The sequence below is a fragment of the Diachasmimorpha longicaudata genome, chromosome 2 (genome assembly GCF_034640455.1).
Source record: "Diachasmimorpha longicaudata isolate KC_UGA_2023 chromosome 2, iyDiaLong2, whole genome shotgun sequence".
NCBI classification, from domain to species: Eukaryota; Metazoa; Arthropoda; class Insecta; order Hymenoptera; family Braconidae; genus Diachasmimorpha; species Diachasmimorpha longicaudata.
In genome coordinates, this window is record NC_087226.1 from 3850788 (window position 1) to 3875331 (window position 24544).

The 24544-nt window shown below is 40.3% G+C and overlaps 1 protein-coding gene across 2 annotated transcripts in view; it reads left to right on the forward strand.

The window, feature by feature from the left end:
• LOC135173157 (interferon-inducible double-stranded RNA-dependent protein kinase activator A homolog) overlaps nt 1-24318 on the forward strand; it is a 40649-nt gene extending 16331 nt beyond the window's left edge. Inside the window, exons 4-5 of one of the 2 annotated variants that reach the window (XM_064139850.1) lie at nt 6290-6627; nt 9369-15888. In XM_064139850.1, coding sequence (XP_063995920.1) covers nt 6310-6627; nt 9369-9914 — 864 coding nt within the window. In that variant the 5' untranslated portion in view covers nt 6290-6309 and the 3' untranslated portion in view covers nt 9915-15888. Of the gene's footprint in view, nt 1-6289; nt 6628-9368; nt 15889-24078 lie in introns of those variants that run through there. The other variant, XR_010301262.1, reaches the window with a different exon arrangement.
• The last annotated feature ends 226 nt before the right edge of the window (nt 24319-24544 follow it).

Genomic DNA, 24544 nt, shown 5'->3' on the forward strand with positions numbered 1-24544 from the left:
TGATGTGCCGAGGTGAATCTCCTTGGATTATTCTCGTCTCTCTCGGCTTACACACCTCCGGTGTAGCGATTCCTCGAAGGAGACTCGTTCAATTCAGTCTGTTGTCGACTTACGTGGCTCAGGCGTCCAAAGCGGTTAACGCGGGAACGTCTTTGTAGAAAATGATCGAAATAAGCCTATGTCAAGTTAACGCCGTTCAGGCGGTGGAGATTGGCGTAGGGTTTCGTCTCGTTGGCTCCACTTCCTTCGATGCTGATGTAACTAGCTGATTATTAGTGTACACTCGTTCAACGAATCAACATTGAAGATGTTTTTGTTTTTATAAATATTTCAATTATTTATTTATTATGTGCGTTTAATATAAAAGTAATTTGAAGCGGATATCAAATAATGCTATGTAAAATATCGAGAGAGTCTGTCTGATATTTTGACGATCGAATGTAACCGATGTGGTGTAATTCGTCAACTTGGAAAAGTACTAATGTTATAGCGAAGTGTTAAGATTTTGTCTAGAAGTACGGACCTCGGGGAGAGGCGCTTGGGGGAGATGGGGAAGAACTTATCCCTCTGTATGTCCCCCTTGTAAAAAAGGAGTGCAGGAATAAGGCCTTTATCATACCTGGAGTTGAAGAATATCACGAAATTACGAGGGTTGAGAATCGTTCGGACGCGTCTATAGCAACTATAATAAAAGTGCGGAGAAATTTAAATGGTGTTTTTTGACCATTCGAGAAAATATCGATTCTAATCAAGTGCTTTAAAACGACGGGAAATGTCCGGGAAAAATTCGATCGCCGTTGATTAGGGACGAGCAATTCTCACGGTTTTCTGAAAGCCCCGTATAAAACGGATTTGTCGGAAAAATTTAGTAGTTGCGGGGAAAAACGTCATTAACCAAACCGAACATTCTACTCAGCGGGCATACTAAAACGATTCGCCCGATGGATTTATAATTTTAAAAATATCAATCAGTGGTTTTTGCGATCTATAATATCCTTATTTTCTGAGGAAAAAATGAACATAATGCCCAGTACAAGAAATTTTTCTGCGCCAGAACAATTAGGATGATGCTGGAACTCGGGTGTTTTCTCGACCCGAACGGCTCTGACTCTAACTTAATCTGTACTGATTGAGATCTGCTCTGCAGTGAAGTCTGGGGTTTGGGTGTCATTATATATCATTGAGCGGGAGTCTTGTTCATTCGGGTTAAAAGACTAGCTTCTTTGCTTTTTAATAAGCTGCTCTTTGAAGAATTTACTATGTTCTTCTCGAATTACACGTTTAATCATAAAACTGCAGCCAAAAATAAAATCTATATCAAGCGCTAGATATTCTAGACCATAAGTACTAGTACTTTGAAGACGGATAGCTCACCATATGCATGGGAAAAATAGTACCGCGGAATCGGGGCTCATTGTGGTGGCCCTTATTGAAGTTTACACTTCAAACTGTTTATCAAAAATTAATTTACAGTCGGATTGAAGAGGTCTTTGTACGAGTTGTATTTCTTTTATTCCTGTGTTTCCACTTGAGATTGAAAAACATTTTTATGGATGAGAATTCTGAGAAGTTTGGGGTATGATGTATATGCTCTGTTGTCTTTGGTGTCAACAGAGATGCATGAGTGGGGCCATTCTTAATGTGAATCATCAGGTCCAGGGTGTTGGGGCCCGTTAGTCTTTTTAGTTAGTTCTTCTAAGAAAATAACTCCTCTAAGGAAAATAACATTGACACGTTTGAGTTATTATAACTATCCCATTTCTAATCGCTCTTTTCCCAAATTTCATGTTCTGTTATTCTAGGGATTCTCATCAACCTCATTCATAATTTTCGATGGCATGGCTTCCGAGTCGCTAGTCTTGCGACTTTTTCAACATCAGCGGGACGAGGTAGATTTTTAAATTCGATTGGAGTTAGAACGAAAGGAGATGTACTCAATGCGTTATTATGAAAATAACGTTGCCAGGTTGTGGTTATCGGAAATCTCGCATGAGCTATTGCTCTACTCTACTTACATGATATCAAACTCTTAGGCCATTACCCTCTGCCATGGACTAGAGGAGACACATTTTGCATCACTCTCCCTGTTATTCTCATGGAATGCCCATAGGTGTGAGAGACCAGCCATCCTACCCCGGCTCTTTCTTGAGAACGCCGAGCGCATATCTGGACGGTGCATAAGTAGGGCGGAGCATGCCAAGTACTAAGTCTTCGTTTGGTGACCGTCCCGCATCAATCTACTGACGACGGTACATCTAGTTGACTTTTACGACTAGAGTACCTGCCTTCCCCTCATCATCGCTACGGTAGAAAGGGGCATTCTATAGTGTCCAGTGAATATATTTTATCGAGGCACCCGTTTATATTATTATTTCTCAGGAGGATAAAGGTTTACGGGTCAGCACATTTCGTAGACTGGTGCAACTAGTCCGGAAGTTCTTCATTAAATTGCCCAAATTAATGAAGACACCTGTCGCGTAGACGGCTACTTACCATATAGAGTCCCTATGACTTCCATGTTATTACTAGATTTAGCCTCTGGCGTTCAAATATTGGACTCAATAATTTAAACTTTTGAGAAAAGGTTCAAACCTTTGTATTATTTTTAAACACTTTTGAAGATGAAAAAACCACAGCCTTTTGAAATGGTTAGTTTCAGAAACTTGTGAGCGGAAACAAGTGATAAATCTTAAAATTTATTAACGTAGCTCAAGCCTCTGAAATAAAACATTCTTTGTATATTTTTTTGTAATACTTTCCAAGTGTAATTTGAGTCCCACATCAAACAGTTCAAGTCGGAAAATCTTTTCTCGAAGACAGTCTAATTTCTCCGAGAGAAACTCAAGTATTTTTTCTCTCTCTTTAAAATCCACATGTGAGGCCCCTTTGTTAAAATCATGTATCCCCGGAGCCAAAGCTGAGTAAGCCCAGAGGATCGTGGGGGTGTAGAGCCAACCCCTTAACTGAGCTCAAGGCCACGATTGGTCCCCTACTCATTATTGTGAAACAGGCCCTTCGTCCTGACTCTTAGGCTAAAATTGAAGAAAGATTGTAAGGCAGTTCGACTAGAGACGCCGAAAAGTTGAGTTTAAGTCTCCAACTTATGAATAAAAGTTTCCATAATATAATCTCACTAGAATGGTGGTTGTGTTCAATTATTCAATTTAAAATTCCCGCACATGTGAAGCAGAGTGGTTTTGCACTTCACGAGCATCGCACCTGCCACCTGGAATCCAGCGAACCAGGGAGGGCTCCGTTTGTACTTACTCAACTGTACAAATGATCAACTGTACAGAGGATTTTCAAACGGTGAGAGCACCACTGTGCAGGGATTCAACTGTCGAGAGAAAAAGCTAGGCTGTACATGTGGACCCAGCGCCACATGTACAGCCTAGCTTTTTAGAATTTGAGAATTTTCAAACGGTGCTCTCACCGTTTGAAAATTCTCTGTACAGTTGATCATTTGTACAGTTGAATAAGTACAAACGGAGCCCCCCCGCTTGGCCGATATGCAGATACCCCAGTAGGACTCGTGGCGCCTCGTCTCCTCGGGGGTGAAAGCATGTCGGTTACGTGGAGAAACTGGCGTCAGTCAAACCGGGGGGGCTCCGTTTGCACTTTCGCAACTGTACAAATGATGAACTGTAGAGAGAATTTTGAAACGTTGAGAGCACCGGTGTGCAGGGATCCAACTGTCGAGACAAAAATGTGGCTGTACATGTGGACCCAGCGCCACATGTTCGAGACAAAAATCAGAGACCATAGGGGAGATCAGCAGGGCCAGTCCTGGGAGATCAACCACGAAATGTCCTAGCGGTAGTGCTGGAACTAATTTTGCAGCCGGATTTGTTGGTAAGGTACCGAACATTACGGCTGCAAAGTCGGAGCAGAGGGAAAAGTCGGTAACGGAGATAGCGTGGGGTGGGGGAATGCAAGTAAAGAGGGGAAATTAAACGGCTGGGCAGGCGTTCTGGATATCCGAACGGCGTTGAGGGAAGCTTTTCCCTCATTAGAGGGGGGGGGGGGGGTTAATTTTGAAAAATGCAGCTTGACGCGCATCAGTTCTCGGCGACGGCAAGCGAGAATACCCAATAACCCCCCACGATTCAAAAATTAATTTCTCCCTCTCTAATTGTGTGCGGGTAGTTACCGTGATGATCAAAGGAAAAATAGTCTTCCAATTTGATCCTTCCCTACGGTTGTAAGTCGCAGGTATACAACTTGGTGCGGCAACACTGTCTCCTGCACTGCTACTCACGAAAAGTAATTCGCAAGTAGCGATGTTCTTGTTTATGTGAAGGGAATAAATAATCTAATCTAATAATTAATGATTTTCTAACTATTTGTGAACATCAATTTATGTGATTGAGATTAATTATTCCCTTCACATAAACAAGAACATTGCTGCTTGCGAATTACTTTTCGTGAGTAGTAGTGCAGGAGACAGTGTTGCCGCACCAAGGTGTATACCTGCGACTTACAACCGTAGGGAAGGATCAAGCTGGAAGGCTCTATTTTTTCTTTGAGTTTATCATCACGGTAACTACCCCGCACACAATTACAGAGGGGGAAATGAAATTTGAACCGTGGGGGGTTATTGGGTATTCTCGCTTGACGCCGCCGAGAAGTGATGTGCGTCAAGCTACCTTTTCAAAATTATTCCCTCCCTTCTTAACTCGGATTAAGAAACAAAACTACCGTCATTAATGAACAAGTTAATGAGCAATTGAATGACGTTAGTTTCATTTCTTCATCTCCAGTAGAAGGGCAGTAATTACTTTTTGAATCGTGGAGGGTTATTGGGTATTCTCGCTTGCCGTCGCCGAGAACTGATGCGCGTCAAGCTGCATTTTTGACAATTATTCCCCCCCCCCCCTCTAATGAGGGAAAAGCTTCCCTCAACGCCGTTCGGATATCCAGAACGCCTGCCCAGCCGTTTAATTTCCCCTCTTTACTTGCATTCCCCCACCCCACGCTATCTCCGTTACCGACTTTTCTCTCTGCTCCGACTTTGCAGCCGTAATGTTCGGTACCTTACCAACAAATCCGGCTGCAAAATTAGTTCCAGCGCTACCGCTAGGACATTTCGTGGTTGATCTCCCAGGACTGGCCCTGCTGATCTCCCCCATGGTCTCTGCAAAAATGTGGCTGTACATGTGGACCCAGCGCCACATGTACAGCTTACCTTTTTGTCTCGACAGTTGGATCCCTGCACACCGGTGCTCTCAACGTTTCAAAATTCTCTCTACAGTTCATCATTTGTACAGTTGCGAAAGTACAAACGGAGCCCGCCGTCAAACCCCCAGAACTGAGCCGCTACTTTGGTCTATCCTCTTTGGGCAGGAGTCGGGATAAATGCCAGTACTACCGGCGAGTCAACGAATCACAGCCGTTTCTCCCTTCCGTAGTCGCCCCCATTGCGCATAATGCCCAAACACAAGCGACCCCCACCACTGCCATCGAGTGTTGGACCGAGAGGGGTCGAATATAAACTGATGTCGTCAGGTTTTCGGTTCATTGTGAAGTTGATTGTGGATCAAGCTTTGTGAGTTGAGCAGTACGCGTTTGGGAAATAACTCAATGTCAAGGTGGTTTCATATTTTGTGTTTATAAACGTGATCGAGTTCCCGGATATTCACTAAATTTACTGGATTTTAAATCAATCTATTCTGTTCATTCGGAGTTTATTTAGTTCGATTTTGATTAAACGGTGTTTCATTCTAAAATTGATAGTGGATCAAGCTTCGTAAGTTGATCACTGCGCGGTTGGACAATAATTCAATATACAGTTGACTTCATATTTTGTGTTTATAAACGTGATCGAGTTCCTGGATATTCACTAAATTTACTGGACTTTCAATCAATCTATTCCGTTCATTCGGAGTTCGTTTAGTTCGATTTCGATTAAACGGTGTTAAAAGTGCATTGTCGTTGTGTCACTGAAATTAAAAACAGTATTTGGGGCTGAAATAGTGACTTCTGCTGTCTATTGAAGGTTCGTACAATAATCACGATAACAATAAATATTTTGAGGAATATGTCAGAGGGACATAACAATTTATAATTCATAGATTTTTTGAGTAATGTCTTATAATCGAAATTGTAATAAAATTGGGACAAGAATTGATGATTTTTGGATAAATCGAAGAATATTCACATGTAGAAAACACTAGAGCACAAGAGGTGCCTTTGAGTTGAAAATAATAACCAGTCGGAAAAGAAAATTTATTAGATGTTGAGAAGTTGTAACATTTTTTTAATGTGTGCTTTGTATTTTTAATTTCCACAGGACTGGAGGACTTTCCAACTATGGAGAGTAAGAAGTTGAAAATTCTGCAGAACAAGACGCCGGTGCAACTTCTCCATGAGAAATTAGCGAGATGTGGTTCAAGTGTCCGCTACCAGTTGGTGTACGATTGGACAACAAGGCCCGTGAATGTCCCGAAATTCACTTGGGAAATCAAAGTCGGAGATCAAACGGCGTTTGGTACGGATAACAATAAAAAGAAGGCGAAACAAGAAGCAGCTCGGAATATGCTCATGCAACTATCCGATGATGTTGAAATGTTGACAGCACTTCCAGCAAATACTGGCGACAATATGCAGAATCATATTGGCAACTTGAGCGTAAGTGTTTATCAATTTCATATTAACTTGGGATCTTTTCGTCGGGAAAACAATCTGTTTCAATCTATGTTATTATTCATTCAAGATTTATTTTCGCGATTTTATCGATTAACCTTTGAAGGTGTGGACTGATAATTAATATTTTGAAGAAGACGCGTCAATTTTATTTTCATCATCGAATCTAGTCCCCGGTTGCCCTTTAATTTTATGGAGTTAATGTTTATAGTTAACATTTTATATAGTTTATCATATATGGTAACTAATATCAAATTTGAACTAGCTCTGACCAAAAATTCAGATTTTAATTTTTAACCGCAAAGAAAATGTTGTTTTTTCCATAAAACACTGTTACGTTCTAATTTTCAACTTTTTACAGACAGAAGTAATAACTAAATTACGGGAAAATTACGATTTTAAATGCGACCGGCTTTTTTCTAAATTTCTCTCAACTTTTGTGAATTTTTCCCCAAAACTAATTTTTGAATTTACTAAAAGGGTAGTTACCTAAACAGGAAGTTCATTTTGAAATCATTTTAATTTCTGCAAAAAAGCTAGACATTTGGTCTCCGGTATTGGCTTCCTTAAAGGGTGTGAGGCCCATTGGACTTTTCATCTCCTTTGGCAGAAATGATGGGATTTTGCCCCGCTGTCGCCACGTTATGCTCAACCCTTATCCAGCTATCGCCCCCTGACCCTTTTTTCGACTTCGAGTATGTGTCTCCATGTGCATCGGGCGACTCCACTTGTGGGGCCTTGTCTGCAGTGCGAGACAGAGCGTTAATGACACCGGTTTGTCTAATGGTCATTTATTGATCTTTACCATCCACGCAAATTCCGTAATTTCCCTAGTACCTAGACGACAAAATCCGCGTGGGTAGAGATAGTATGTTTGGGGTAAGGCCCCAAACAATAAACTGCAATGGGTCGCCCCAGGGGACCGCGAGGAAGATAATTTATTTCAGGTCACTCATACGTAGGGCGATATCTTATTTCGGGGCAAAAGATCGTAATTTAGAGTATTGAATGGCGATTCCACTATTATCAAAAAGGCAAGGGGTTGGTCATTTGTCTCGATTTTCATTTATGCAAATTACCGCGCTAGCGTTGAAAATTAATTTTATGATGGAATGATAATATTATAGAAGAAAGGGGTTGTGATACTATTTTTTTATGTGATCGTAATTTTTAATGGGGGGAAAAATAATGCACGTGAGTTCCACCTGATGGTGCACCTCTGATTGTGAGGAAACTTAATTCACTCGGTGGTCTTTTATTAAATGAATACTTTAAATTCACGTCAGTATATTTAGTTGACTTACCTGAAAATACTACATGTAAGAGCCGTCAAACATTTTTCTTTGAAGAATTAAGAGTCCCATAATTTTAAATCTATTATTCGAATTTAATGGTGACTTGTAGAAAAGACTCATCCTTTTGAAAGCAGACCTGTTGTTCTCCTACTAAGACGCGATTTCCACTTTTTGATTAAATCAGGAGTAATTTAATTGCTTATTGGAATTTAATTCTAATTTAGATAGAGATAGATTTATGTGAAGATTTTCATTCCTTCGTAATTAAAATGAAGCCCCCAAGAAAGTAAATGATCAATGAATGACGGTTTGGAAAGAATTCTTCTTTAATAGAATTAACTTCCCATAAGCAATTGGAAGGTTCTTCTAATTTAATCGAAATAGTGAACCTTAATGAATAAATCGAAAGTTCTTGCACCCTAAAATGTTGATTTTTGCAATTCTTATTTGTCCATCATGTTATACAATCTGTCAAAATTGTATAACAAACGCGAAAAACATCAAAATTCCATTTTACCTCGATACTTTCAAACAGTAATAAAAATAAAATTTCCTCTGATATTTTTATTCCATAATACGATTGATTTGCAGCACTAATTAATCGAAAAGCAAAGCAAGGCTCGCGTTATTATTTTAGTATCATTTATTACAAACGTCAACTGAGTTAAATGGACTTTCTGCCCCCAGGAAAACATTCTTTTAGATTATGGGTGCAAATGATTAAATTATTTGAGACACAGTGGAAATAGTTTTGTAATATTCTTTATTCACACGAGGAAGACACGTCTTTATTAGTGAACCGTTGTCCAAAGACTAACTAACTTCTTATAATATAAAAATCTTTACTAGGAGAAAAACAATGGAACCTTTATGTTTCCAGAGGACAGAGTCTCCTTTGAATACCACTTGTGGTAAGGATCACGATGCTCTCAAGTCCAGAGCACAACAGATCATAAATCAGTCCCTTTTCTGGAAACTATTTCAAACATATGAAAAACCTTGTCGAGTGATTTTTGAAGCAGAACAGAAGAACTGTGTTCTAACTTTCCAACACATTGAAAACAAATAATTCCATTATGACCACTTAAATTAAAAATAAAACTGTTAGTTCATTAAGCGTTTAATTTCAATGAAGAATGTATTCCCGAAATTTCCATTTTTCCAGTTGAATCACGTAGAAGTTATCCAACACAATATTCTTCATAAAAATCGCCCTATTCGGTATTTACCCCACTTGGCTCATTCCTCCTCTCGTAGAACATCCGCCCAGCTCATCATTTATTACCTCCTATACGGTCTCCAAACGCTAGCCAACCTTCTTGCAAAAGCTCAGCGCTACTACCATCATTATTTGTAAACAATATCTCTACAATAAACAAAAAAACACGTATTCCATGTCCCAGTTATCACATACTCTCATTATTTTTCCAGATGTTTTGCTCACGAAACGAATTGCCTCAACCGAAGTACGACGAAGACCTTGAGGATGGTCCAGCTCATAAACGTAGATTCTACTGGAATTGCGTTGTTGGTCAGCATCGAGAGGTGGGTGTTGCCCATTCAACGAAAGCAGCTAAGCAGTTGGCAGCCCAGGCAATGTACCTCGCCCTCGTGCAATCAATGAACAACCCCAATGACGCCGATGTGCCCGACTACAAACTGAGCACCGAGACAATGACCTTGTGCAAAATTGAAAAATCAGAAAAACATGAACCCGAAACGGAGATAGCGAACGACTCCTATTCACCAGCGTCTCCAGACCCGGTGGGCTATGCCATATCCAGTGAAGATTCCGTACCAGTGAGATCTCCGGGAAAAAGGGAGAGGACTGATGACAGTAGCAGTTTTGAAGATGAAGACTGCGATAACCTCAATAACTCTGTAACCGCAAGGTCCGACTATTCGCGGGTTGTAAAACGTCGCAGAAGCACGTCTTTTAGTAGTGAGGAGGCCTTGGTGAAATACAAAATATTGTAGTGTGAAATGAGCAGAAAAGAGAAATTTGAGGTTGCAAGGATGAATGGAAGTATTGTTTTCAGGACTGGCCACATGTCATCTGTGACGTTGTAGATTTGGGCCAGAGGCTGTTTCTGAGAGAACAGTCAGTTGAGTATTGACCGAGGTGACGAGAAGTCGTCCAATAATTATAACCGCATTAGATATGTCAAACCTATAGTAGATAAACCTATTATGTCTTATTTTATTATTTTTAAATATATATACAATTTAACCCTAATGATCTCACTTGTCGGAATTATTTCAGAACCCTTACAAATTCAGAAGTGGAATAGTAATCCAATAGTCAGTGATAGTAATTCATTAATCAGTAATAATAATCCATGGTAATCCATAGTGAGTTCAAGGGACATAAGAATGGTGAAGGAAACAATATTCTATAGCGAATAAAGTGAAAGTATTGTGAAGAAATAGTGTGTGAGGAAATGAACAGAAGATAAATTAAGGAACATTCGTTGATCAATAAGGAGGAGCTGAGGAATACGTCCGACAGTGCTCAAATTGTTGTTCAATGCATTTAGAAACTAATATCAGGTGTGTGAATAAGTCTTTCCCGTTTTTTTCAAATTTTGAGCCTTTATTGTGAAAAAATGGTTACAAATGAATTATTGAAAGTATTGGCCATCGCTAGCAACAACTTTTTCCCATCTTTCTGGCAACATACGAATCCCGTTACGAAAAAATTCGACCGGTTTGGCCTCTATCCAGTCATCCACCCATTTTTTGGCTTCCTCGTAGGAATGGAAGTGCTGATCAGCCAGGCCATGCGTCATCGATCTAAAGAGATGGTAATCAGACGGAGCCCTGTCTGGACTATACGGCGGGTGGGGTAGGACTTCCCATTTGAGCGTTTCTAAGTATGTTTTCACCGGCTGTGCAACATGTGGGCGAGCATTGTCATGTTGCAAAATAACTTTGTCGTGCCTGTCGGAGTGTTGTGGCCGTTTTTCTCGGTCGTGTGGCTTTCAAACGCTTGGAAATGGTTGTTCGGTCGACTTCCAATGCTTCAGCAAGTTCTTCTTGCGTTTGACACGAATCTTCATCAAGCAAAGTCGCCAATTCTTGATCTTCAAAGATTTGCGGCCGCCCGGAACGCTCCTTGTCTTCCACGTCGAAATCACCACTTTTGAAGCGTCGAAACCATCCGCGAACACTTGAATCATCGAGACAACCTTCTCCATAAGCTTCCTGAAGCAATCGATGCGCCTCGGCAGCAGATTTCTTCAAATTGAACCAATAAAGTGAAACTTCCCGCAAATGACGTCGACTCGGCTCAAATTTCGACATTTTCACGATATCAAAAATTTATGATGCGAAAAAATTTCAACTAATGTGTTAGTGTGGAATTGTTGACAGATGAATAAGCTTTAATTATGACATATGTAACCATTGAATACTCGCACAGTATTGGTGGCGGCATCTCTTACAAAAAACGGGAAAGACTTATTCACACACCTGATAGAAGAAACCAATATGACGAAAAACGCAAGTGATTTTACAGTGGCTGAACTCAAGGAGGTTTTGAGGAGGAAAAATTTGTCGTTATCAGGGACAAAAGCAGAACTGATTGCTCGACTTCTAGATGCAGATCCAGAAGAAAAGTGGATACAGGAGGAATCAAGAGCTGAACAAGCGACAAATGAAGAAATAGGAAGGCAAGATGCGGAACAGGTGGGACTGGACACAGACCTCTTAGATGCCGAGACGTGGCAACAAGACAGGATGACGAGGAATACGTCTGGAATCGTCCTACCAGAAGGAAGACAAGGAACCTCCAATGATGATGAGTGTTTGCAACGAGAACTCGAATTTATGAGAAGAGAAAGACAGCTGTTGATTGACAGGGTAAACTTGCTAGAACGAGAGAAAGAGTTGATGAGGCGTGAGCCACAATTAGGGTCCCCACAACAGTCCCTTAAAAACGACCTTAAAGACAGTAAGTGACTCACTACCAGAATTTAGCGAGGGCACTGATTTCCTAGAATAGGAAAAAGAAGTGTTACACATAGTGGGAGTGTTCCATTTGGAAGAGCAGATGGCACAATTACTTGTGACGACCAAATTGACGGGAAAAGCTAAGGCATGGTTCCATTCAAAGGCAGAGCATCGGGATTTGTCTCTGGAGGAATTATTAAGTACAATGAAGAAGTTTTTTGATCATCGTCCAACTCGTTTGAAGAGAAAACGAGACTTTGAAAATAGAAAGTGGCAACACAATGAGACTTTTGACGATTATTTCCATGATAAGACAATTTTGGCGAACCGAGTTCCAGTGGAGGATGAAGAAGAAATCATGGAATACGTCATGGAAGGAATCCCAGAGCGGGGATTGCGGAATCAAGCCCGTATGTTGAGGTTGGCTTCGAAGGAAGACTTATTAACGGCGTTTAAGGGAATCACATTACAAACCGACCCAAGGGGCGGGCCTAGAGGAATAGGTAGCCTCAGTGGTAGTTCGGGTTTGGTGAGGACAGAAAAGCAAGACTTTAAGTTGCATAAAACCGAAGTGAAAAGTGAAAAAAATGGGGTAAAAGTGAGTGGACATAAGGAATCAGAAGTGAAGTGTTACAACTGCAATAAAAAGGGGCATTACGCTCATAAGTGTGACAAACCTGTGCGGGAAAAGGGAGAGTGCTACATATGCTTCAAGACAGGACATCTGGCAGTGGAGTGTCCAGACAACTGGAAAAATAGGAAAGTCAAGGAAGAAGCACAAGTGAAGCCATCGCAGGTGACGAACATCTACGACGAGCGAGGTGATAAGGAGGAATTTCGTGAGATCGTTATTTTTGAAATTTTAGGAAGTAATGAGCGGAAAATACTTAATTTAGACACACAATCCTTCCGATTGATTCCCAGAATGTGAGGTACACAGGGGTTAATAAGTCACCCATTGAGATTTTGGGGAAAGTCGTTGTAAGACTTACCCTGTTTGATCAGGTAAAAGAGGACGTGGTATTGTTCGTCGTGAAAGAGGGGACTATTTGGGTCTCAGCTTTATTGGTAAGGGATATTTTGGTTAAAAATTTTAAGTTAACTTTGAGACCCTAGATAGAAAATAAAGAAATGTCTGAAGTATTCAATATTAATGTAGATTATTCGCAGACTGTGTGTGACGAACTAAAAATAAATGAAAATCTCGATATGAAGGAAGCATTAGGGTTAAAAAGTTTGTTTATGCAAGAGTATGTAACTCCAGAAAGGCCACTTGAACCCAAAATTAAGCATGAATTAAAATTAAGGCTCAAAGAAAATAAACCATTCCACTCGATTCCTCGACGTTTAGCATATGATGATAAAATAAAATTGAAAGGAATATTAGAGGGATTACTAGAAAAGGGATATATCAAGCCCAGTGATTCGGAATTTGCATGTCCAATTGTATTAGTCCGAAAAAAGAATGGAGAGATTAGGATGTGCCCGGATTATAGACCTCTAAATGAGATGTTGGTACGCGATAATTACCCATTACCATTGATCGAAGACCAACTTGATGCATTAGTGAACAAAAGATATTTCTCTCTGTTGGACTTGAAAGACGGGTATTATCATGTTAGAGTCGCAGAGGATTCGGTTAAGCTCACGTCATTTGTGACGCCGTTGGGTCAGTTTGAATGTTTACGTATGCCCTTCGGAATAAAAACAGCGCCAGCCACATTTCAGCGTTACATAAACACAATTTTTCAAGAAGAGATTAAGGCGGGTAACGTAGTGATTTATATGGATGATATTTTGATTGCTACAGAAACATTAAGTGAACAATTCGAGGTATTGAGACGTGTGTTTAGACTTATGGTGGACAATAAACTCAAGTTAAGAATTGACAAATGTTCTTTTATACAGACGGAAATTGAATATTTGGGGTATTTAGTTTCAGTTAAAGGCATTCAGCCAACAAAGAGCGGCATTGAGGCCGTTGAGAATTTTCCCATTCCTCGAACAGTGCGAGAGGTTCAGAGTTTTTTGGAGCTTTGTTCTTTCTTCAGAAAATTTATTGAGTCATTTTCGACAATTGCTAGGCCTTTGTATAATTTAGTCAAAGAGAATATCGAATTTAAGTTTGGAATGGAAGAATTAGAGGCTTTTAAGACGTTAAAATCTAGATTGATAAGTTTCCCCATTCTTGCACTTTACAGTCCCAAAGATGAGACTGAACTCCACTGTGACGCAAGTTCGAAAGGGTTTGGCGCGGCCCTGATGCAAAAGAAGGCTGATGGAAATTTCCACCCAGTCTTTTTCTTTTCAAAATTAACCACAGACACGGAAAGTAGGTATCACAGTTTCGAGTTCGAGACATTAGCCATTATTTACGCGTTACGTAAATTCCGGATTTATTTACAGGGATTGAAATTTAAAATAGTGACGGACTGTGACTCATTAAGGATGACCCTTAGTAAAAAAGAATTAGACCCTCGTATTGCAAGACGGGCTTTAGAGTTGATGAATTATGATTATTCGATCGAACATAGACCAGGGATCAGAATGCGACACGTTGATGCACTGAGTCGCAAAAGTGCAGTTATTATGGTTATCGAACACAATCCTCTAGAATGGAATTTGTTAGTGTGTCAAAATCAGGACCCTTCTATTGTTGAGATTAGGGACGGGCTAGAGTGTCGTGAAGACAAATTTTATGAGCTGCGAAATGGATTGGTCTACAGAAAGAAGAATGAAAAGCTATTGTTCTATGTGCCCCAGCAGATGGAAGCCAATGTTATTTTTAAGTACCACGATGAAATGGGGCACATGGCCAAAGAAAAAACTTGTGGTGTAATTTTGGAAAATTATTGGTTTCCAAAACTGAATGAAAAGGTTCAGGCTCACATTAAAAATTGTTCAAAATGTATATCGTTCTCGCCAAGCTCAGGAAAAAGCGAAGGTTACTTGCATATCGTTCCCAAGGGGAATGTTCCCTTCGCAGCGATTCACGTGGACCATGTGGGTCCCATTGGTAGAAATCGACTAATTAAACAGCACGTGTTAGTAGTTGTTGACGGTTTTACCAAATTTGTGAAATTGTACGCCACTAAATCAACCTCGAGTAAAGAAGCCATTGTTTGTTTGAGAGAGTACTTTCAGAACTATCGTAGACCCAATGTTTTAGTGTCAGATCGTGGAACATGCTTCACTTCAGGTGAATTTGAAGAATTTTTACGAGCGCAACATATTAAGCATATTAAAATAGCTACCGGGTCACCCCAGGCTAATGGACAAGTAAAAAGAGTTAACCGTGCAATTATCCCAATGTCAGCAAAATTAAGTGACAACGAAAATGGAAAGTATTGGTATAAAGTAATTAGTGACGTAGAGTTTGCTATAAATAACACTATAAATAAGTCAACTGGCCAGACCCCCAGTAAGTTATTGTTTGGAATTAATCAGAGAGGGAATGTATTCGATGATGTGAAAGAATATTTAAAAAGCATGGGAACTGAAGATGATCAATGTGATCTAGAAGTAGTGCAGGATAAAGATGCCGACCAAATAACAAAATCCTAAGAATATAATAAGAAGTATGTTGATAGGAAAAGGAGAGCCGCAAACGAGTATGAGGAAGGTGACTTAGTTATGCTGCGGAACTGTGAGAACTCACCGGGTGTCTCAAAAAAATTAGTCCCTCAATTCAAAGGTCCATACGTTATCCATAAGAAATTAAGAAATGACCGCTATATGATAGTTGACCCAGAAGGTGTTCAGAATTCCCAGAAACCTTATCAGGGAGTTTGGGAAGCGAAAAATATGCGGCCCTGGAAGGATATGTCTGGTGACGATGATGGCAGTGAGGCGTCAAAAGTTTTGGAGAGAGATGACAATAGCCTGTATTAGTTTAAGTTTCATTCAGAAGAATGCACCAGTTGTGTATTTCACTGTAGTATTAGTTCTGTATTTTCTTACTATGTATTTCTTTTATGTATTACCTTTTAAGTGGTGCTCCGAGGACAAGAAAAGAGAAATTTGAGGTTGCAAGGATGTATGGGTGTGCAGTGTGTAGATGAATGGAAGTATTGTTTTCAGGACTGGCCACATGTCATCTGTGACGTTGTAGATTTGGGCCAGAGGCTGTTTCTGGGAGACCAGTCAGTTGGGTATTGACCGAGGTGACGAGAAGTCGCCCAATAATTATAACCGCATTAGATATGTCAAACCTATAGTAGATAAACCTATTATCTCTTATTTTATTATTTTTAAATATATATACAATTTAACCCTAATGATCTCACTCGTCGGAATTATTTCAGAACCCTTACAATATTGTTATCATCGTTCAACGACATGAGTAGTCCTGCTTCCCCTGAGGGGTATGATCGCGGTGGAGACGTAATAAATGAAATGCAGGAGGAAACCCGTCATCCTGAGGAGTTTGAGGAATCCAGTGGTCGTCAAGCCTCTGAGGAAGATAGTCATCACCGAGCATCTGAGGAATCCCGTCATCCTGAGGAGTTTGAGGAATTCAGTGGTCGTCAAGCCTCTGAGGAAGATAGTCATCACCGAGCGTCTGAGGAATCCCGTCATCCTGAGGAGTTTGAGGAATCCAGTGGTCGTCAAGCCTCTGAGGAAGATAGTCATCACCGAGCGTCTGAGGAATCCCGTCATCCTGAGGAGTTTGAGGAATCCCGCCATCCTGAAGAGTTTGAGGAACCCCGCCATCCTGTAGAGTTTGAGGCATCCCATCATTCTTAGGAGTTTGAGGAATCTCGTCATTCTGAGGAGTTTGAGGAATCCCGTCGTTCTGAGGAGTTTGAGGCATCCCGTCATTCTGAGGAGTTTGAGGAATCCCGTCGTTCTGAGGAGTTTGAGGAATCCCGTCGTTCTGAGGAGTTTAAGGAATCCCGTCGTTCTGAGGAGTTTGAAGAATACAGTCGTCGTCAAGCTTATGAGGAAGATAGTCATCATCGAGCATCTGAGGAATCCCGTCATCCTCAGGAGTTTGAGGAATACAGTCGTCATCAAGCCTCTGAGGAAGATAGTCATCACCGAGCGTCTGAGGAATCCCGTCATCCTGAGGAGTTTGAGGAATTCAGTGGTCGTCAAGCCTCTGAGGAAGATAGTCATCATCGAGCATCTGAGGAATCCCGTCATCCTCAGGAGTTTGAGGAATACAGTCGTCATCAAGCCTCTGAGGAAGATAGTCATCATCGAGCCTCTGAGGAATCCCGTCATCGTCAGGAGTTTGAGGAATTCAGTCGTCGTCTAGCCGCTGAGGAATCCCGTTATCGTCAGGAGCTTGAGGAATATAGCCGTCGTCAAGCCTCTGAGGACTACAATCGCCGTTAGCAGTTCGAGCAATACCGTTATCTCCAGGCGTCTGGGGGTTACATTCCTGTTCAGGTCGCTCAGCACTACATTCTTGTTCAGGTCCCTCATCACTACATTCCTCTTCAGGTTTCTGAGGAAAACAGGCGTCCTCAGGCCTTTGAGGAGTATATGCGTCTTCAGGCTTTTGCGGGGGACTTTCTTTCTGATATGTATGAGATATCTCCTGTACCTGGGCTCCGTCAAGGGATTGTTCGTATCCAGCGATACTATCCTTCTAAAGAAGAAGCTGAGACTGCCCGAGGGATTGACTACGCCCAGCGTGTCGAAGTTGCGAGAATGCAGGCACATGCGGATGATTATTCCTGGATGGCTGAAAGGCCTTACGATCCGAGAGGTCCTGAAAACGGTTCTAACATCAATAATCAAGGACCTGAAATTGATCCTAATTTCCAGCACAACATTCAAATGAGATATTCCAATTGTTCTACTCCACATCGTATCCAAGTTACTGCTGATTCATCGACTCATCCAGTGTTAGGATCATATGGGGGGCAAGGAAACATGACACATGCGCGCTCTTGTGATAATGTTCAGCGATACCATGAGGGTAAATATCTTAATAATAGAATGCATATAGATGATGATAGAACCACTGATACAACTTCTCCAGCGCCGATAAGTAACAATGATGAGGATGGCACTGAAGTTAGCAATTTATCGACCTTGGACGTGAGATCAGTTACTTCTGAACACGTGGAGCAGTGGTCAGAACCTTCTACGATATTAGAAGAGGCGGATTTGTCGTTTGATTCCAGGTGCGATGCCACTTTTAGAGAGCATTTCGCCAAGGACATGGAGCCTGGGGCACATGACATATCAGCTGATACCAAATCCGAATCAGAGTTTTTGATAGCTGCGTTATCTGAGGATGAAGACGAAGTATTGGAGCGATCTGCGGATGATGAGGTGAGTTATAAAAGGGGACTGTTATTAGTGAAAACAGGTAATTGGATATTTCAATGTGAGGACACATATGATGAGGACCAGGAAAACTTTTTATTATTTTTAATTTGTGGTCGTAATCGTGATGATTTGCAAGGCGAGGATCTTGATGAAACGATTGATGAGAGAAGTTTGTCGTCTGAAAGTGACGAGGAAATGAGTGAAATTTCTTCAAGTTCGAGTGACGATGAAGGGGCGGGGAGTAGTGATGATTCAGAGATGGGAAGTGATGATTGAGAGATGGGAAGTAATGATTCAGAAATGGGAAGTGATGATTCAGAAATGGGAAGTGATGATTCAGAGGTGGGAAGTGATGACACTGAATCGGTAGAAGATGAACAGATTAGTCTGGAGAACAACGAACCAGGTGCTAGGAAAATCTCTCAGTATTATTATTCGCTTCTGGCGGAGCATGGGGTAGACTTGAAACCAAAAATTTGTAAACGTATTACTACTTTGCTTCATCTAATGATGGCAAAGGATATCACTAAGAAGCCAGAGGTTGCTGTGAGGGCGTTGCAAAGTTTGAAGCACATTGTTGCACTCATTGATCTCCATTTAGTGACCATAATTTCTAAAGCACGGGATGGAGGGTATATTGTTGTTGTCCACATTGATGCCATGTCTCGTATTGCTGAGATGAAGAAGCATCGCGATGTACATGTGGCTATTAGAGATGTTCTTTTCAACGTTCTCATTAGGCTTAATGAATTATTCCAATAATTTTTCGATGAATTTCGAGTTCATTGTAGAGAGAAGTGATACAAGTCTAAGTATTGATTTTCAATTGAGTCAGGGGGAATTAATAGCCCAATATCGAAAAAATAGACGAAGATTACTCAGGAAATTGGTTGACGAGAGAATTGACTTGAATATTTTTTTTTATTTAACTGTTCACACTTTATTTCCTCAGGGGATGGACAAAATCATTAGACTTGTCATTAAGGATCGGTAGATTCTTGGAGGGCGACTAGCAATCTTGCGAATTTGTAAGGGGAGGGGGGGGCATTAAAAACGTGGAAAATGGAGAGAATTTTATAATTAATTTGAAAGAAATGTACTAGAGGTGTCATTGAATTTCAATGATAATCGAACATTGTCGTATATATTGTGACGTAATTTCAGAAAGTTCGCGGAGCCCTTCGTCCATTAGCCTGCCCTCTGGCACCAGAACACCCCAAAGAATAAAATCAGAAAAATCAGTCAGGCGCCAGGTCATTAAAACGGAATGACCACCGTAAACAAAACCCTTCTCCGCTCTCAGCCTCAATAACTCCGGCAGCTCGGGTCGTCGAGATCCAAATAATCGGAAGCTTAAAGGGGATACAACTGGGATTTCGAAAAGAGTAACGCAACTGTCAGAATTGTCGGGGAGAACAATGTTTAATAAAAAAAATAATATCGATACAATAAAAAAAATAATTAAATAAATCCCCGGAGATCGACCAAGCGTTACAACACACAAATTTCATTTATAAGAGAATATCGCTGTCGTCCAATTAAGAACTAAGTAAAAATCTTCTGAAGTCAACCAACAAAAAGAAATCAAGTCATAATGTAAAAGCAGTCAAAGGAGTCAAAAATAAATACTTAATGAACAACTGCGTTCCAAGACGTAAGTTGCCATTGTCCAAAGAAAGTAAAAAAACAATTAAATCAAACAACTGAGTCATGAAACTCAATTGCTGTCGGAAAAGTCAGATAAATTAATCAGAATCGAAACGTTATAATTTTGTCCACCGCCAAACAGGAAGTGATTTCCGTCGACACGTGAAAATCCGCAACAGGTCGGTAACGCGGTGATATTGGGTAATGGTGAGTGGGGGGGGGGGGGGGTGACAACGTCATTATTCACCAATCCCACTCGACCAGCCATGCGCAACAGAACCATCAATCATAGCGTATGTGCGATTAACTCCAGCTAGGCTCAAATTAACAACTTCATTGTAGTTAATCCGGGTTAACCCAGCCTAGCCGCATCCTTATTAACCCTAAATACACCCTGCGTCCTCCGTTGCCCTGAGAGAAATAATTCTCTCCCATCCATCGGATGAATATCTGCTGATCTGCAACAGCCACGTGCACGACAACTGCGTCACTTCCGGGTACAGGATTCCTGGATGGTGGTTCCAATGTCGGCCAAATAAACCGCTCCTTTATCCTCTTAATTATCCTGAAGACTAACGACATCTTCCGGCTTCCCCAGGATCCTTGCTGTCGTCCTCAGTGGGAACGTGGTGGCGCGTAATTTGATTTAAAAAAACAATAACCAATAACTAATCAAACCTATTTTCCTCTCTGCTCGAACTCTCGCCATTGAAGGTGACTTCCCGTCTGGTGGAGGTCTCCCGAATGTGGACCCAGCGCCACATGTACAGCCTAGCTTTTTAAAATTTTAGAATTTTCAAACGGTGCTCTCACCGTTTGAAAATTCTAAAATCATCAACGGAGCCCCCCCGCTTGGCCGATATGCAGATACCCCAGTAGGACTCGTGGCGCCCCGTCTCCTCGGGGGTGAAAGCATGTCGGTAGCGTGGAGAAACTGGCGTCAGTCAAACCCCCAGAACTGGGGGGGCTCCGTTCGTACTTTTGCAAATGTACAAATGATGAACAGTATAGAAAATTTTCAAACGTTGAGAGCCCCGGTGTGCAGGGATCCAACTGTCGAGACAAAAAGGTAAGCTGTACATGTGGCGCTGGGTCCACATGTACAGTCACATTTTTGTCTCGACAATTGGATCCCTGCACACCGGGGCTCTCAACGTTTGAAAATTTTCTATACTGTTCATCATTTGTACATTTGCAAAAGTACGAACGGAGCCCCCCCCCCCCCCCCCAGAACTGAGCCGCTACTTTGGCCTATCCTCTTTGACTGAGCCTCTACTTTAGTCGATCCTCTTTGGTAACTCACCAAAAACTGGGAGATCCACGACATACCGTCGGTAATACCCCTGTTGGTAACTTGAAGCTGTCGGTCATTTGAGTCTTTCGGTTGTATGTCTAGTGAACTACGTGGGTAACAGTGAACGTTTCTTAGTGCATACCAATTATTGATAATATACCTGTCCCCACGAATGCATTGACGGGTGATAATTTGGTCTCATTTATTCATTGATGATCAATAGACTGGTGGAGTAATCCATATAAGACGTGACGGAAGTAATTATTACACTTTGTTAATTAAACAATTTTTTGCCGATTGGAGACAATCGAAATCAACAATTAGAAGAAAAAAAATTCAGACAAGAACCTTGCGCTGAGAGAAATAACGAGTAAAAATCCTATTTACTTGAATCAATACAAATTTATTTGCTTTGATTTAGTGTTACCGGTACGGAGCGACTCTAGTTCGATTTCATACTGAGTTAAAGGGGAAATTTTTTTCTCTCTAATTCTAATTCTCTTCGAATTTTTTTTTCGCTTTCGGCTCCGCCTGACAAATTCCACATGAGTAAAAACATCATAACACTCGTCCGGCAATAGCTTTTTTCACATATTTTATGCGAATGAATGGAAAACGGTTTAGGCCATTATTTTTATCCAGACCGGCCTACACTGAGAGAAAAATGTAATTTTGCCAATAGAATATTCTTCCGACACGAATTTAAAGCGAATTTTCAAATGGAAATTTCGGGCATGTGTTGGTCCAAAACAAATATGTTTGGTAAAATTATATTTTTCTTTTAGGGCAGATCATCTTTTCCGTCCAAACAGCAGAATCGATGGAACAATTAGGGGTTCAGTTCCTATCAATTGAGATCAGATTTTGTCAGTTTATATGGAGGATCTTTTTAATTGACACGTAGCACATGGAACACCCAAGTTGACACTGGTAAAGCCTAAATCTTCTGTCAGAAGGCGATAAAAAGTCGTAGCAGGAATGGTGAGTTGAATGGCAAGATCACTGACACTTACTCTACGTGTTTGCAATAATGTCTCCTCGATTCTGTCTTTTCCCTCCAATCTGGTGGTTGAAGTTTGTTGACCTGCTCGTGGTACATCTTCACGGAGAGAAATATTCAATGAAAATGCGTAATCTTTTCTGTAATCCGGGAGTCATATCTACCACATTTAAGTCGCAGTTTTATCTTAATTTTCTGAGAAAAATTGCGATATTCTTACGTACGTTGTCTTAACCCCTTTTGGAATTGATAAAATAACTTGAGTTCCGCGATTTTTACTGAATATTACTGTCCATCGTCAGAAGATGTTCTGCCTTCTCCAAAGTGGCTCGTACTAAATTCGAAAATGATCGAAAACTCCACAAAATTTTAAAATCGTAATTTCTCCTCAATTTAATTATCGTTTCTGTCTAAGAAAGAAGTGGACCTATCAGGACTTAACAGATTGTCTTATGGGGAAATCACCAATTCCGTTGTAGTCAAAGTTCGAAACATGAATTTTTGATCATTAGCCGCGTTAAAATTAACGAATTTTTTGACATTTCATAAAAGATAATCTATCGTTTGGGAACGAAATTCTATTATTTGTTCATAAGAAAGGAAGGTTTAAAAAAACATCAATACTTTCCGAAATTTAGTTTAGATAATGACTGCGATTAGATTGAGATAATGAACGGTATTTTTTTTGACTCAACCACTCGATCTTGTTCAATAGTGTCACCGGAATAATTCATTGATGTACCAAACTATGTCGGCACTTTTAGAGAACTGCATGATTAAACTATTTGCTTCAATCGTTGATTGTGCGGGTTCCAAGCATCAACCTTATGCTTCGATAAAATGAGGGTTTGAATCCATCGTATATTGGTTCGTATTCCCTGAATATTTCATCGAATTTTAATAGTTATTTGCATGTATCGTCCTTCGTTGATCTGAATACTTATTGCAGACAATATCAATGGAATCACATGCAATAAGATATTTTTTATAGAATAATGACCCATTTTCAACGGAAAAATTAAAACGTTGAAACAATAGAATACTATTTTTATACAAAAGAATATGCATCCACCAAGATATATTTAGTTAAATCTATGATATTTTTCTCTTAATGCAGAAAATCCTGACTTCATTAGGTCATTGACGTGTAATGTCATTGATAAATACAAATAATCGTGTATAATCGATAAATGGATGATAAATTTCTCATCTTCTTCACTAGTTATTCTGTGATTTATTTTCTCAGAATAAGGGGACACGTGGGTTTGCATTTTACTGCCAGTAAACATGAATGATTATTTGAATGAAAAATTGTTTACACGTTGATAAAAACGAAAAACTGTCGTTATCAATATTTTGAGGTGGAGTATCCGTTGACTACTTATCTGATAAAAACGGTATATTTGCGCCGGGTGTAGGTTATCTGGAGCTGACTCCTCATAATGTATTTTGAGGGGCGAACGACGTCGGATGCATTCTGGAGATGAGATTTTTTCTTTCCATTCTAACAGGTATTTCTCGGAAAGGATATCATTCGGGGTAAAATGGACGACAATAGGGGTTTATTTATCATTTGTTGATTGGACTTTTGATTTGTTAATTGGATTTTCCAGTACTTCCCCGAGAGATTCAAGGTTCTGTGATGATTCAAGTAATATTTTTTTATCTTTATTCTAAATTACGTCGGTCGGATTAGAATGGGCTGCAATGAATCACAACCTTAAAGTTGTTTTACCCTCAGATTGGTATTAATTGGGATTAATAATTATTAATAATTGAGAATTAATTGGAATAATTCCGGCTGTCAAATGCTTAGAATAATTCCTAACTCTCCTAACTCTCTCCTAAGACTCTTGGACTCTTTCCTAAGTTGTTGGATTTCAGAGTTTTCCCCAGGTTTAAAATTCCCTCTTCTAGAGTTTTTATATTTTCGGATTTAGGAAATATTTATTTCTTTGTTGCAGTGGGACCTTTCCTGTATGTTATAACAAAACAGAGGAAAGTCCCTGAGGGACTTTCTTATTGCGGGTTTTTCCCAAAATACATCTGGTGACCAGAGATGGTCAAGAAAGAAAAGTCTAAGGGTTAACAATGGAAGGAGAAATTATATTGCCCTCTGGAGAGGAGTTTAACGTGGTCCTCGCCAGTGATGTTTAGTCAGTTCATTGTAAGTTTTCGTTAAGTACAATACCTGTTGACTGTCTAGAGTTTTATAATTTTTAATAATAATTTTCAGTCCTAGAAATACTCCAAGTGTTTATTTATTTAGGCCTCCATAATCCAATATAATTATTGTAATTTTTTATTGAAACATAAATCGGAGATGAATTGGACTGAAAGATATTTGATGTGCAGCCTCATCATCAGAGGCGAAGGCATAAATTGGAACTCATCTAGAATAACTCAATAATAACTCTCACCCTTCGCCAA